This window comes from Artemia franciscana, unplaced genomic scaffold (assembly GCF_032884065.1).
Source record: "Artemia franciscana unplaced genomic scaffold, ASM3288406v1 PGA_scaffold_58, whole genome shotgun sequence".
NCBI lineage: Eukaryota > Metazoa > Arthropoda > Branchiopoda > Anostraca > Artemiidae > Artemia > Artemia franciscana.
In genome coordinates, this window is record NW_027062698.1 from 318,665 (window position 1) to 335,652 (window position 16,988).

The 16,988-nt window shown below is 36.1% G+C and overlaps 1 protein-coding gene across 3 annotated transcripts in view; it reads right to left on the reverse strand.

The window, feature by feature from the left end:
• The window catches only part of LOC136042038 (circadian locomoter output cycles protein kaput-like), a 70,465-nt gene that overhangs the window by 42,314 nt on the left and 11,163 nt on the right, over positions 1-16,988 (reverse strand). For all 3 annotated transcript variants that reach the window (XM_065726896.1, XM_065726898.1, XM_065726897.1), the window contains exons 4-9: positions 14,716-14,805; positions 11,756-11,870; positions 8,998-9,102; positions 5,748-5,823; positions 4,475-4,606; positions 1,108-1,214 (exon numbers count right to left, since the gene is read on the reverse strand). In XM_065726896.1, the coding sequence (XP_065582968.1) occupies positions 1,108-1,214; positions 4,475-4,606; positions 5,748-5,823; positions 8,998-9,102; positions 11,756-11,870; positions 14,716-14,805 (625 nt within the window). The remainder of the gene's footprint in view (positions 1-1,107; positions 1,215-4,474; positions 4,607-5,747; positions 5,824-8,997; positions 9,103-11,755; positions 11,871-14,715; positions 14,806-16,988) is intronic.

Consider the following 16,988-nt stretch of genomic DNA (forward strand, 5'->3'; position numbering starts at 1 on the left):
AACACTCGTACTACCTTCATTAAAACAAAGTTACACTTTAGTATGAAGAGTTTTACTATAAAGTTCAAAATCGAGGGGTGGTAGTTCCTCTTATATTTAAGGTCAGGTCAACTATTTTTTTTCTTTAATAAAAATATGAGTCCTAGCATAAAACTGTCCAAACTAAAATAAGAAAAGCTTCGCAATAGACAGGAAAAATCTGCAAAAAAGAAACTTATAGCAACAAACCATAGTTTTACATGGAAAGCTGCGATAATTTAAATCAGAAGCCCCGCCCTCACCCAGAAAAAATATTTTGAAAAGATTCCATGATTAGATTCGCTGAAGGATTTCCTGATTAAAAATCTCTTGGCGCTCCTTGTGTATAGAGTGTTATATAGCGAAATTCCCAGTGGGCCACCCACAGATTGCATACAGCCTGCACTCACGTCTTTATGGTCTTTCAATTCTTTTGGGAAAGCATGCAATTTTTGAATCTTACAAAACTAAAGCAACCGTTTTATTATCATTAGCGACTGGATGCTCCCTCTGACCTTTGGAAGTCTAACAAGATTGCAAATCAGGATGCAGCAGCAAGGACGACAAAGAAGAGGTCTCTATATCCACCCCCTCCCCCTGATTCACCCGTAATTTCTTAAATCTTAAACAATACTCATCGGCTTTAACGGCTTTGAAGCTTCTCTCTTTCACACCCCTTCCCTGAAAGAGACAGAGAATGAGAGAGAAAAACAGAGAGAGAGAAAGAGTGAGAGGGAAAGAGAAAGAGGGAGAGACATATATACATTATATGCATATATACACACTTATATAAACATAATATACGTACAGACAAATATACATAATATATATACAGATTATATATATATATATATATATATATATATATATATATATATATATATATATATATATATATATATATATATATATATATATCCCCTTCAAAATCTTTTTTTAAAACAATGGCCTAGAATATACTTGTTTTGCTACAATCTCCTTGGATAAAATACTCTGATCCCCTTCCCTAAGGGCTAAGCTTTTCGTATCAATGATTTCAGCTATCTACAAGTGCAAATAAACTCTAAATATGGCAGAGCAGTAACTTACAGATTTCATGGGCAGCAGCTACTTTTTCCAAATCTTCAACATGGTAGTAATCATACCCTGATGTTCCCAAAACTTCAAATGGTAAATACCCAATTATTGGCGGAGCCCTACAATAATTTTAAAGGTTTGTCAATTCTTGAATCAGAAATTCAAAACTAAAACGAATCATTAAAGATTTTTGAACAGATTTGGGTTATTATGGTTGTCGATCCTACTGTTTAAACCAAGGCACTTAAACTACTAAGTCCTGGACTTAGTTTATCCTAATTGAAACCAAAATATTTCACCAAATATGTAAATATATAAAAATATGTATATATTTACAAAGGTAAAACTTCGGATTCCAATAGTTCGAAATCTTAATTTTCAAATTAAACTGGAAAAGATTGCTCCACCTAGCGATTTATCCAGAATAATTTTGTTTTGTCATCAGTGATTTTTTTTGTTATAATTCCTATAGACCTTCCGGCGGGAAGGAGGTTGCTTCCTTTTCTCACCGAGCAGTCAAAATTTTTGGAATTTATACTCCTTGAAAGTACTTTTAGTTTCAAAAATAAAAAGAAAAACTCTTTGAATATAAAAAAAATCTAACCTTTACAATGCTAACATTTCAAAGGCTTGCAGTGGTTTGCTAAGTTTACCATAACAACGAGTGCGAAGGAGGGATACAATTAGAAGAAGAAAAGTTCCATTTGACATAAGTTCCATGTTGAAAATCAGAAAAGGATTTCAAAAGTCTTGAATTTTGGGAACCTGGGAGGCCTGTTTAAAATGCTTATAGATATTAACAGCAAACTGGGAAATTGCAGAGAAATTAACATTGCAATCATTGCGAAAAAACATTGCGAAAAAAAGTTCCATTTGACATAAGTCCCATGTTGAAAATCAGAAAAGGATTTCAAACATCTTGAATTTTGGGAACCTGAAAGGCCTGTTTAAAATGCTTATAGATATTAACAGCAAACTGGGGAATTGCAGAGAAATTAACATTGCAATCAGGATAATCCTCTTTGAACCACAAGTTATTCCATTTTCGCGAAAAGTACGAAAAACCAACCAACAATTTTATTTACATTGAAAATTGACACAATCTAGCAACCGTGCGGAGAACTCATCACAAATATTCAAATTCCTAACATTGATTAATGTAATTCGATGCATGCAGTGCAGGCATTCTCAAACAGCTGAGAGAAGGTTACGCCCTTTACTGATCAGGACCCACTCGAAGCTCTATAGAAAAAAAAAGAGTGGTCCCGAATTCCATTATCAGAACATTAGCCAGAAGGGTTGGCCGTATTTCACTCAAATTTAGCTAAGAAGTAGCAGTTGATTTGTTCTTTCTACTATTTAAATGTCAGGGACCGATCCCACTGCTACGGAAGAAGGTTATTGAAATCTATAGCCAATTTGTAGCCTTTGTTGCCCAAAGTTATCGAAATCAATGGACAATTTCCGAAGGAGACGGTGCGACACGAGCAAACTTGGGTGAAAGTTAAAGTTAGTGTCCTAGTTGCGCTTCTTAGCGTCTGGACACGATTCAATAATTGCAAAAGGGAAGAGGCCAAATATTCTTGGCATCACAGCACTTACCAGGATTGGATATAACTAAAAAAAAAATTTTGTGACTTTTGAAAGTTTCGAATTGTTGCTAAGCATTTCAAGTCAAAAATTGTCACTAGTGCTGCTGCGCAGCTTTCACCCACGGGTCGCAACTGTCACAAAATACCACTAGCTATTGGCCTCAACAAAACTGTTTTAACTTAGACCTGTACATGTGATGTGATGCAATAGCATGGGCCTGATTCATCTGTACACATATATACCTGTACAAAAATAAGCTTCTGTGGCTTAGAGAAGGGAATTATTTGTTACAAATAATGTGTAACAAACATGTATGTTATATGTTACAATATATATATGTCTATATAACAACGTATGCAGTACATTATCTTTGTATGTTTATATTTATGCCTGATATAATACAGGAGAGTTTTTGATATGTTTTAGAATGGCATATAATTATGCACTACAATAGCTTTAAGCTAACACAAGCATGACAACATTAAATAATTAAATAAAGTAAAGAGCTACAAAAATACCAATAATAAAAAAAAATCCAAAAACAAAAACATTAACAAACTACAACAACTATGACAAAAATTTTAAGCAATAAGTACTATTACAAGGTCAACGCGTTTAGACTTAGTTATTAACATTACTTAAATTCTATTTTGATGATGTTGCAAATCTCTTCCTGATTACAGCCTCTACTGGCCTAGGAGAAAGGTTTCCCACCAATCAATTTTTTTCAAGATGAATATTCAGAGGGAGGGGTAGGGGTAAATATTTTAATTAAGGGTCAATATACACAGTATTCCATAACTGACACAAGGACAAGGTGAACACACTACTCGATTAATCTTTTTTTTACTCTTTCCAAATAAAATAATCAATTCATTTGATTCATTGATAACCCTTGATATCACGTGATACCCTTCCTTCTACCGACGGACCCCTATAGATCCCTAACGTATCTTTCTATTATTCCAATGTAATCAAACGTTACAGGTCCTATATTAAATATGGCATGTTCTCAATGTGGAATGCATCAGGGCATGACTTAAAACCTTTGCCCCGTGGGCGGGGGAGGGGGGAGGGGGGAGGTTGTCATCCTCAAAGACATAATATCCGGGCCTTTTAACTACGCTGAAAAAAATGGCTATCTCAAAATTCTAATTGGATGTGTTTGGGGAAATGGCGGGCGTGTGAGGGGGGTTAGTTCCTCTCCAATCACTTTTAATGACTATTAAGCACTAGCCCCTTCAATTTCCAATCGAATGAGCCTTTTTCGAAATTTCTACGACAACAAATGGCCATCTCAAAATGTCTATAAGTTGCATTTCGGTAAAATACGAGGTGTGTGTGTGGGGGGGGGGAGTATCCACACTTCGATCACTGAATTTTAAAAAAGAGTACTAGAACTTCTGATTACCAATCCCTTGAGCCCCCTCCAAAGTTTATACAATCACCCTCTCTATACCCTCTGCCAAAATATTATTGAAACTGATTTTAAAAAGTGGATGATAATAGAAGGAAATCTGACAAACTGATTAAGAGATACTTGCTGCATATTATGAAATAAGAGTTTCATTGCCTTCTTTTAGTTTTATATATTCCATGAGGGATGTTCTCCTAATTGTCATGGAAGCAAGAAATATTGTCTTCAATATAGTAAATATCAAACAAAGTAAATATCATTATTCCAGTGTCCTCAGCTTTCACCTACTTTTAGACAAAAACAGAGGGACAGTTTAGGCTATAGGACTTTCTAGTTCGACAACATTTGTCTAGAAACGAATTGGCTTACCTGTGATCTAGAAAAAGGAATTTCCACTCCAAGCTATGCCGTGAAGCAAATTCGCTTTTGGTGTCAATCAGACTTTTCTCAGTCAGAAGTTGTGGACTTAGGAGACGACCACTTGCAACAAAAACAACTGAACTAAAATAAAGAAATTTTAAAAGTTATTTTTGAAAGAAAAAACTACGGTCCTTGCTACTGAGGGCTTCCTGTCTCCGCAATGGTTTTATTTACTAACAAGATACCAGCAACTTAGACTAGTGGCTGCACTTATGACTGCATATTAAGCTGCACTAAATAATTTACTTAGGACAATGATAGTAAAAAAAAAACCTTATGGCTGATGGCAAAACGTTACAAAGAGAAATAGGAGGAGGAGGAGAGATATAGGGAGGGGAGGAGAGTTAAAGAGAGGGGGGTGGAAAGAACGAGAGGGAAAAAAGGAGTGAGAGAGATAAAGAAAGAAAAAAAAAACTCTAAATGGATTTTATAAGGAATTCTGATATTTCTAACTGTAAAGTACATTCACCACTCAGTAACTATATATATCTCTTTCAGAGTTTTTTTCAGCATTTGATATTTCATTAGGATTTATACACACACTAGACTAGATTGTGTTAAAATTCCGTCCATAAATTTTTGATCATTTCCACATTCTTACATTGATTCTTTGGTTTGAATAACAGATGGGCTCCAGTATTTCCCTAGTCGTGCCGAAAAGGAAGAAGATACATCATTGGTGCCCATGCATAAAAGCGATTTTCATTTTTTTTTTTTCTGAATAGGGGGATATACACCTCCAATTTGGGGGGTTTCAACAGCGGCGATTTAAATGATGTAACTTTTATTTCGATTTGCCGTCATGTTTGAGGTGTTTCGGGCTCTTTTTCAAAACTCTTAGGCATTTTTCTTTAGATTTACGAATTACTCTTATGGTGAATCTGAACGATATTGGTTACTTCTTAATCAGTGTCTATTGAGAAAATTTCTTACAAAAGGCATTTTCGAACTTTCAGTAACTATGGGCCGTAGTTCACTCTTTACTAGATTGCAGCTAATACTACAAACACGGTAAATCCGCTTGACTTAATGCAATCCATCAAAAAGACTAATATACATTCAAAACAGAACTCACAACTATTTTACAATAGAAAATTACGTAATTAATTATAGTTTTCCAGCAACATCCAGAAAAAGAAATTCCTTTTGTTTCGTGTCAGTTCCTGGCCGCAGTTACGCATAAATTAAACAAGCTTGAATGTGTAAAAAAATTTTTACAAACCTTGATCCACCACTGTCATTATATGATATAGAACTATCATCCATACGGCTACTTATAGAACTTGATGGACTACAAGCTAAAATAGAAACAAGAAAAAAATTAGCAAGATAGGAAACTAAAAAATACAAAAGCCTGAAAAGATAAGAATAAAAAAAATGTCAATATTGTAATTAATTGCCATTAATTCACACACCGAGAAGACTGTCAGTAATCTCACTATCAACTGTCTTCAGAGTAAGAATATTTAACAAATCGGCATCATTGCATCGAAAGGATGTAAGCCTGGATTCCAGAATAAACTACACTTCATTAATAGCTAGGTGCTGCCACAGAATGAAAGAACTGTGATATGGTGAGCAATACCAAACTCACTTTGAAGCACAATACCCAGGATCTCAGTGAACGTAGCTAGACTGAGGCACAAAAAGTATGAGTTGAAGTCCATTCCTCAAGTGCAGCACATTCATGGAAATCCCTGATATGCCAATCTCCGTCTTTTAAGCAAAATTATTAGTAGATTCTATCGAACGATTAGGAAATACGCAATTTGGCATTTCGCCTCTTCAAAGAAAACAGTCCATTGCAAGATGCCTGATATACCGTCAGGGGGTGAGTCTTGCATCTCCGCCGGGTACTCAATCAAACAGGTCCCGTTTTTACAGTGACCGCCTGCAACTAAAGAAGGAAGCATTTGGCTCACCATTGAAAGGTGGTCGTCCCTGTCATCAGATCTGTCACTATGCAAACTTGCCACAAAATTCCCATCACTTCATTGTACTGTTTACAGAACTTATGGGTTTTTCGGCCCGTACAGGAATTCTCAAACCTTTCTAGCAGCGGGGGTAACGCCACAAGTTTTCATTTAACAAGCGAATGGTTCTCATCAGTGGGTGTATTCTCTCTCTTCATTTTCTAGTTCTGTAGTAAGTCGCCAATTTCTTCAGAATTAGCAATGCACAATAAATCGTCTCATCTCGCACAAAAATATTCGAAAGCTTCCCAGCACAGAACAGATAATGCCACGAGAGCTAACTGATGAGCTGAGAGGTTCAAGGAATTTATGGAATAAAGGTTCACAGCCAAAATAAAAAAGATCTTAAGCAGCTAGAAATTTACTTTACCATCAGTATAATCTCTACTGAAGTAGCAGTAGCATTGCTTTGGCGTAGTTTTTTAATTCGGCTAAATCACGGAGATGTTCCGGGAAGGGCGCATTCGCGTTGAATAGATTTCAGCTTTCTCGCTCACTTCATTTTGTAGAATCTAATTTTTTCTTATTGGAGTTATATTTAGGTAATTTTTGGAGTGGTTTGAAAATTTGTACTGATCTTAAAGAAATTTTGCAAGTATACACTTACTTTTAGGGAGCTTGAATAAATAGGAATGTTGCATTCATTTTTCAACTATGTAATGTTGATTTTCGTATTTAGCATGATCGATATTACTGCGGTCGGGTTCAAATTTGCATTTTGGATGTGAGATAATGCAGAAGTGTCTCCATGTTCATATAAACAACAACATCAAGAAAGTAATTTCAATGACCTGGAGTTCAGTCTCAGCTAGAGCAGCCTGGCGGAGGGCCAGGAAGTAAATTCTAGCGATGAAGTTATGTGAGAGGGTCTCTTTAACAATTCAAAAAAGAAGGAGAAGACATTTTAATGTCTTCTCCGGAGAAGGATAATAATATCCTTCTCTCGGAGAAATGTCTTCTCCGGAGAAGGATAATAATATCCTTCTCTCGGAGAAGGATAATAATAGCTACAGAAATAAGAGCCCAGAAGCCTCTTGCAAACTAAGAGTTGATTGTAAAAATTCTCTGTCTGAATAAAATGCAGGAGCTAAACAAATCTCTATTTCCAGAATTAGGTTGAAACAATGTTCCAGTTAAATCTTTGTATGTTATGTTCTGACCATCTAAGACGCGAACTTGTTCTGATAAATCCTAAAAAGGGCTTTTTGTTTATTTGCAAAAGTGCTTTAGCATAATATCAAATTTTACTTTTCGCAGTAATATCAAATACTCAAACTTTCTGCTGCTTGCTGGTCACTTAAAAAATCAAACATCAACGTTTTTTTGTCTATGGCTTCCTGACTCATAATTAAAACTAAACACCATAAACCAAAAGATAAGGGTAAAATTAAGCTACTGTTAACATCACAACAAAACTCACCTAAAATGTCATAATCTCTCAGTAATAAAAAAAAAAACCCAAACTATAATTTTTAAGTTCGACATAAAGAAACTACAAGATCAAGACTAACCTTTCACCTGTATATTTGAAAACGAAATAATTAAAACACCTCAGATTCCCCAAAACTTTACTAATTAAATTATGTAACATTATATATAGGAAATAGAAAAAAAATAATTTCATGCTTGACGTCAGTGTAAACCTACGTTAAACCGAGTCGACACATAAAAAAAGTTTAAAACAGTGAAAAAGAAGAAAACTACTTGGTAGTGATTTTAGACAACAAAACTGATATCAAGACGACTGTTCTGCAAAAACCTAAGCATTAGCAGCAGAGATTAAGAGGATAGAGATAACTTCTTGTCTCAAAATCTGATGCGTGAAAATTTAAGTTCCAGACTTCAATAAAAAAAATTATAGGTTACTTTTCTACTGTATTATTGAAAGTAACATCATACACACCATTGCAGACAATAGTACTAATATAAAAGTAAATTAAACACAAACAAGTTTACTAACCGTTTGGCGCAATTGAAGTTCAATGCTCCCTTTATCTTACAGAAGAAATGGTAAGGCCTTAAGATGTTTTACTAGATATATGATGCCCTCCCCCTTCAAGAAAACTTGCACGGGTCTCACTTTCCAAAAAAGACTAAAAAATGCCGTCTACACTCCATTGTCTTTTGCACCTATTATTGCCAGATAATCTGTTATATTTGTCCTATTTTCTTTGCTAATTTCAACTGCCTTAAGCCACAAAGTACAAGTTTAATTTTGAAGGCGAGGGACAGGATTGCTAATTACCCAAAAAGTGTGTAAACAGAACCTTTTTCATAAAGTCTTATTATGATTGCATAGGGGTTTCTCAGATTCGAGAGCCTCAGTCATCTCCTAAACTAACAGCTTTGCTCCAAAGACCAAAAAAATAAGCAATCAGGTGGGTTTTTTTTCATTTCCAACTAAATATTAACTACTTCTAACTTACAGCTCTTTGTACTTGATAGTAACAACTAAATACAAAAAGCTTGAAAAATTTGATACAGCAATTGCATACTTACGTCTGGTTCCACTGTTCGACCGGAAGTAACCAGTGAAGTGAACAACTTCATATACGAACGACTTCGTTCCACGCTTAAAGTGACAGGAGAAAGTTACTGGATTATCTAAAAGCAAACATATGTTCTGAGACTCAAGCTATAGATATAACCAGAATTGTATGAAGAAGTATTCGTGTTTTTTATTTGTTTATAGGCGGGGTTTATGTTACGCTGCAGCCAACGCCTTATACCGAAAAATAATTAAAAATGTTATTATTTAACTTGGACGAATTCAATAGAAGCGTAGACCAGACACGTACTTACACCTCCTGACTGGGAAAAATCGTAATTGCAACTACTAATGTCTCGCCAGAGCATGAAGCCACATAAAGTCCATCAACTGCTCATGCCCTTCCCCCTAATCTAAACACGTGCCATTCTGTGCTCGCGCCCATGAACTTCCAACTTCTATTAACCTCTTTCCACTCCTTTAAAGGATGTTCATCTTTTCGTTTGGTCCTCGCTGGAATGGCAATATCAAGCACCCTTTCTTTAAGTAAGAAAAGAGATAGTGCCCAAGCAATGTGGTATTTCCTGCCATAGTGTCAGAAAACACCAATTGTTGCCCAAAGAGGGCCAAAATGCCGGGAATCCAAATTCTAAAATAGCCAATTGATGTGTCATGACCTAAAACCTAAAGCCAGAGGTTTTGAGGTCCTGAACCACAAGGAAAACCACTTTTTTGCATTGCTAGCACGCAACTCCTTATTTATTTAAATTTTTTCCGCCACGGCTATTAGGCTACCGCACGATTACAGAGAGACGTTTAGCAGCTCATCTAAAAGCTACTGCTTGTCTACGTACCTCTTATAAATTCCCCTTAAAACCCTCACTCGAGAAAATACCACACGGCACCAAAAGTGATATTTTTGGTGCTATTTCTGGAATGGAAAGACTGGGAAACATGAAGGGTGTCATTGTAATCCGCAAACGAATCAACATTTTTGGCAACGAATTATCCTTCATTCTTACAATTCTACCTAACCCTCTTAACCTTTTTGTTATTATAGGCGTCCACAATAAGATCAAACCACAGTTTTTTAGCCCCCCTATACAAATGACTACTCAGATACAAAGATGAGAGTAAGAGAGTTCAATCTGCTTTGTAAAAAAAACATTAATGGAAAAAATGAGAAAGAACTATTTAAAGGTTTCTAATAAGGTAAAAAATATACAGGCCCATAATACAGAAGCAAACTTCAGAATATTTGATAACCAAGCATATCAGGTGAAACATCATATCGAACAACGTATAGACCCAATAACATGTAATAGGAGAACGAGTGGGTCATTAGATCCAAAAGAAACCAAGGTTGTCAGAAAATGTTTGACTTTCGATTGACATTTATCTAAAGTTGCAATTACTCTTTTATCCAAATATTATAGGCATGAGCAAAACTGCTTTTCAAAATGCAACTAGACTTGGTAGGATTAACCCATCCAATGAGAATTTTAATGGGCAGTTCCAACTCATGCCACTTGGATACTCTCTTCTAATCCCCCCCACCACCACAACCAACAGCTGATGAAGACATTCTTGGTTATTTGGGAGGGATAAGAGCCCTTAGTCAACCACAAAATTACAAAATGTAGCTACTAGGCAAAATTGTACTTAACTAGGGAATAGAAAACATCTGCTATCAGGGAGTATGATCAGGAATTGTTGACACTTCCCTTGAAAATACATGTTACATATTAAGGGCAACCTTAGTTTTACTGCAACTACTATTGACAACTCACTGCATGACTAAGCTACACACAATTATCCTCAACTCCAGTCTATTCAAAGCTAAACTCTTTATCCCTCCAATGGAACTCCAATTTCCTTTACATCCTTTCTGATGAAACATTCCAACCCCATTCAGGGACGGTCTGGTCGTCTTAACTTTTCTTGCAGTACAACCCTAAAAAGTGGGATCAGGCACACCTTTCGTACAGCTTATTGTTTGATGTATGGTTAGTCAGACTACATGAAATTATTCTTAATTGCTACGAAGGTATTCTTAATTCCTCAGCCTTACAAAGCCCCCATGTCTGATAGCCATACTCGAGCATTATCATTACCGTGGCTTCCAATACTCTAATTGCAGTTCACAGACTTTTCTCCCTACTCATTAAATATTTTTTGAATTAGGAAAAAAAACCACAGCGGCTTACCTATTCAACTTTTTCCGTCTTCACTGCATCCACCATCTTTACTAATAATACTTTCCCGGTATTTGAAGCTCTCAACCCGATCAATTTTGTCGCAGTCTAGCCCTTCTTCTCCCCCCTCATTCATTCCAAATCTAAACGACTTCTGATTTCATTTCTGATTTGAATTCCCAAACTTATTCTTGCGCTTTGAAACCTAAGAACCTCAAAAATGCACTCATTTCGTTAATATTTTTATCTAAGGCTCTCAAACCATGTGCGCAATCGAAATCTATGAGATTCTTAAATTCCCAGTTGATACCATGTTCTCCCACAGTCTTTCCTAAGTAACTTAGGATAATGTCCATGAAAATGATCATGTAAATGGATATAGGACACAACCATGGTTAACTCCTGATTCCACAACGAACTACTAACTTCACTTCCTACCTAAAAATGTGGCAATATTATTCTCGTACGCAGCACTATCACTTTAATGTACTCATCTGGACTGCTGGAATTCCTACATGATTTAAATCTTTTCTTGGTATTTATAATCTATGAATTATAACCAGTAAACTCGTACCTGCATCAGGACTAGAGGCACTAGCACCATTATCTGGATTCTGTACGATATCAATTATATGCTTCTTATCATCCGCAAGAATAAAGTCGTAAATACTTCTACTAAGCAAATCATTCTGAAAATGAGAATAACATAATATATCAAATATGATAATGCAAAAAATGGCTGAGTTTTTTTTTATTTAGGCCTAAAATATTTCACCTATTAACCCTTAATTGGTAGGATGTTTTTTATAACACTCAAGACAGGGTGGGATCAAAATGAATCCAATCTTCTAAAGGGTAACAGTCAATAAAATATTTAGATAGAAACATGAGCTTTTACTTTTCAAATATAACTACCATTGAAACCAATGAAAAGTTTGTTTCTAGATGTAGCTTGAGAAAACAGTCACTGCATGTTCCTTACAGACACTATTTTACATCTGGCACAGCGTAGGGTAGTCTTGCGGTATTTTTCCCTGGGACAGATACCACATCGAGCTCGTGTGGCTGCAGAATGTTGTTCCCCCGTGTCCTGGCTTTCAGCAAAGGGAATCCCAGCAACCTTGCATGTATGTCGACGAAGTTCTCGTGGGAGAACTTTGCTTAAATATCTGATGGTGCAAAATGGTCGGACCAAAGCCATACCCAGCCTTATGAGGACCTCACGCCGGGAAATGCTCTTCTCTTGATTGTTAGTTTCATTTACAAGCACAAAAAAGTTTACAGTAGCAACGTCTAATAGACCAAAAAAGACTGCCATTGGCCAACGGCGTGTTTTACGGCTTGTGGTATAGTTCGCACGTTTCTGGTGCCAACTGTCAACTTCACTCTTTGTTGAGTTGTAAAATTCAATAATTTTCGGTTTTCGCGAGTATTCGTCGACTTTCGGTGTGCGATGTACCGATGATATCAACATGAGGGCATTGCTTTTCTTTGGCACATATGAAACCACTGTTTTATCCCTTTAAAGCCAGAGAGTGAACTCCCTTCCTGGCGAGTTTGGTTTGCCAAGAAACAGTCAGGTATTTCACGATTGTTTTTCTTTACAGTCTCTAAATATGTTAACTTCTGTTTTAGAAGCTCATTCACAAGCTGAACGGACATGTACCAATTGTCGGCCGTGATATTTCTACCTGAGCTAGAGATGGTCCTCTTCGAAGTAAGAGCTGTCCTAGTTGGTACCGAAAGATGCTCGGATCCATGCAACTTTGTCTCCTTTCCACAGTAAATGAACGCCTCACAGATATAGAAAGTACAGGTGTCTGGTAGGCACTGCATTTTGATGCCCTATCTTGTTGATAGTGACGATGTCTGAAGGAGAGTAAAGTTTGCTGCAGTTTCCTAAAAACTGCTCGTAAATATCGAATATCGGTGCAAGCGGCCTTCCTCTTGCTATATGGGTAGATGGATCGTCAGAGCGAAGACAGGCCTCAATGTAGAGAAAACTTTTCAGGCTTATGGTCGCTCGAAAAATATCTCTCCCAGTCCCGTCGCTGGCAAACAGGCCAGTTGCAATTTCATTTCCTGACTTGAAAACTCCGGCAAGGTATATGACACCAAAGAATGCCCCAAGTTCTATCTGATCAACTGGCTTCGTAAACGTCTGCTTATGCAGTAGATCGGCTGCAAAATTCGCACGACAGAGATCCCAATAATATGGCAACCAATTTGCAACCAATAATATGGTTGCAAAATAATTTGGTTGCAAAGGTTGATTGTAATTGATTGTAAGCTTCAACACCACCAAGTTTCCGGAGAATACACGAGAAAACAGCGATTTGCTCCAAACGGCATAGGAGGAACACACTCTCAAAGGGTCCTTGGGGTAAAAAAAACCCACCCTACCAGTTAAGGGTTAAGTCTTTTTTGGTATTGGCGTATTATCCAGGCAATATATCCTTTTTCATTCTCCTATAAACTCGTTGAATAAATGAGAACATTTTATGGATTCAGTGCACTCGTACTCATAGGTGTAACCAGACTTAAAATATTAGAGCTCACCATTGATTGACAAAGACTGGCCTTTTAATTAGAATATATCATTTTCATTAACAGTTATTAACAGGGCTTTCATTAACAGGGGCTTAAAAACAATAATACAATTTTGCCGAATAACTAAACAGAAAAAAATTAAATTCATAAATCTTCTGTTTCTTAACGATTAGTTTGTTTTAATAGAGGAGACTAGTTTACTTTCAAAATGTAATGGGCAAGTAACCTACGAAAACCACTCAGAAATAAAAATTGGTGACTTTTTATAACATAGAAATCGGATTGGAGTTCTGTAAAATTTCGCTACCTTTGGAATATGACGGATCTCTTGCTTCAAAGTCTGTCAAACTTTGAATGGCAACATGTTAACTTTCACTAAAAAGCATGCTTCTGACAATACAATGTCTCAAAGTCATGCACAGACATTTTCCTGAGGGGAGGGAGAGGATGCAAAATTTTCAGGTAGGCTAATATTGAAAAAAAAAGGCTTTTTTCCTAGAAAAGTATCATTCTGTCTATAATGCTTTCTGATAGGATTTCAAATGTGCTTTGCATTTTTTTTAATTTTTTTTTTTTTAGCTAAATAAACTTGCATTTTGAATGACCCTCATTTATCAGTAGCTGGTCAAACTTTCAGAACGAATTGCATTAAATACAAACTAAACTAGATAGTTCAAACTAAAAAAATCGCTAACTTTTTTTTATTCCATTAACATTAAAAAATGTGCTGCCGACTAGCGATATCGCACAGTATTCCCAGCTGAAAACATTCAACTTTTTCTACTAATTTGACATAGTCACATTAAGAATAGAAGAATTTTCTCTTAAATATACAAAAAAAAAATTTCAACTATGAAACATTTAATTATGTTGAATCATCAATTATATGAAGAAGCAGTAGATAGCGGAAGGCTTCTATTGACGGATATTTTCCTTATTAGTAGAAACAATATATGATATAAACTATAAGTTTCTTTTACCTACCGGCAAGTGTCCAAGCAATGATGTAATATTTTCACTGGCGTATAATATCTTCCCATCAGTTCCAAACACTAATATAAATCCATCCAGCGCCTAGACAAAAAAAAAATGCAAGATTAAAACAAATTGCAAAATCAAAATTTCACCAAAAGTAGCCTGTTCAATATCAATATCCAGAACAATATGCTCGTACCACGTGTCACCTCTACAAAAGCAGGAACTTGGAGGAGGCGACTATAATTTAAAGGGTGATATTTTCAGAACTGTTGGGGTGCTTCCTTACAAAGCCGTATTCAGGGGGAGGGGGGTTGAACCTCCTACCCCTCAAAATATTTGTCCAACTCGTAAAACGTAACAAAAATACATACAAACAAAGTTTTGAAGAGCTTTAATTTAACCCCCCCCTCCCCGAACAAAAATCCTGGATATCACCCTGATTCCTTACCTATTTGTATTTTTTTATCATTTTTTTGGAATACAATCAGAGCACGGCAGATACACAGGGAGATGTGGTAAACCACAAAATGTATGAAAACTTGGTTGGCTTTTTCATTCTTATGCGAAATTATAAAACGGTACACGTCTCCTTTTCAATAAGACAGACAAAATCACCTGGTGCGGATTATGAAATACTCCAAACGTTGAAATGCACATTATCCTTATAAACATTATGAGGAAATTTTAATCTGAAAGTTCATTTTAATCAAAAAGTTGATCGGGTTTTCAGCAAGACCTAATACTTAAGCTCAATAATGAAAATGACCCCACAAATTTATTAAAAGGACTAAAAGGTGCTAAAACAGTAGCAAGTTTAGACATACAGTTCTGAGTTTTATGTTGGGGTTTAGGACATTTTCTAAAGGAAAAACACTTGTACGATTCTGAGAAAGATTTCTGGAAAATTTGGCCTCATATTATCAAAGTGTATTGTAAATGTAACTCAAAATCTATCAGGAATTGAGAAACTCAAGAAGGATTAGCCTAGTAGAATTAGCCTATAGAAAGTTATACTTAAATATCAGACGCTGTACCTAAGTAGCACTTCAAGTATATGTAGAAGAAAACCGTCAAACATGAGTTATCGAAGGATACAAGCAGTCAATTAACTTCTGCCTGTTGGAATATTTCAATCAATTTTGCCAGAGATAGAAATCCTAATCTTTACACCAGGAAAATGAGAATATTGTAAGATTACTATCGACGTCGCTAATTCAGAATTATTAGGAAGACGCAACTAAAGAGTGAATTGCTTGATTGAAACATTTATCAAATAGTTTGTGGTAACAAACTGAAAGTAAGGAGCGACCCGGCTCGATATTGACAGAAATTCTAAAAAACGAAATTTTGACACCAATAGACACATTAAAAGAATCGGATTTTAATCCTGATTTTAAATATATAAGTTTTACCAAGCTTAGTCCTACTCATCAACAGTTACGAGCCTGAGAAATTTTGCCTTATTTTCGAAAAAAAAGGGGAAACACCCCCTTAAAGTCATAGAATCTTAATGAAATCACACCATCAGATTTAGCGTATCAGAGACCCTACTGTAGAGGTTTCAAGCTCCTATAAGCAAAAATGTGGAATTTTGATTTTCTTGGCCAGAAGAAAGACCACGGATGCGTGTTTTTTTTTCATGGGTGATCGTATCGCCCCAATGGTCCTGGAATGTTGTGAGAGTGCTCATCCGAACGAAAATTAAACGTTCTAGTGCCCTTTTTAAGTGACCAGAAAATTGGAGGGCGACTAGCCCCACACCAACGCTCATTTTTTCCCAAAGTCACCGGATTAAAATTTGAGATAGCCATTTTGTTCAGCAGTCCAAAAATCTAGTAACTATGTCTTTGAGGACGACTTAATCCCTACATATCCCGGGGGAAGGGCTGCAAGTTATCAACTTTGCCCATTGTTTGCATATAATATTGGTTAATGGGAAGCATACAGACGTTTTCAGGCTTTTTTTTTCTGGTGGAGGTCGGGGGAGAGGATTACATGGGAGGATCTTTCCATGGAGGAATTTTTCATGGGGAAGAGAATTTTCGATGAAGGGGGCAACGGATTTTCCGGCATTATTTAAAAACGATCAGAAATTAAATAAAAAAAAAACAGTTTTTTCAACTGAAAGTAAGGAGCAACATTAAAACTTAAAACAAACAGAAATTATTACGTATATGAGAGGGTGGCCCCCTTGTCAATACCTTGCTCTTTACGCTAAAGTTTTTTTTAGTACTTTCAAAAGAGCTATTTATTATAATTAAGCGGCCTTTGTGATTCAG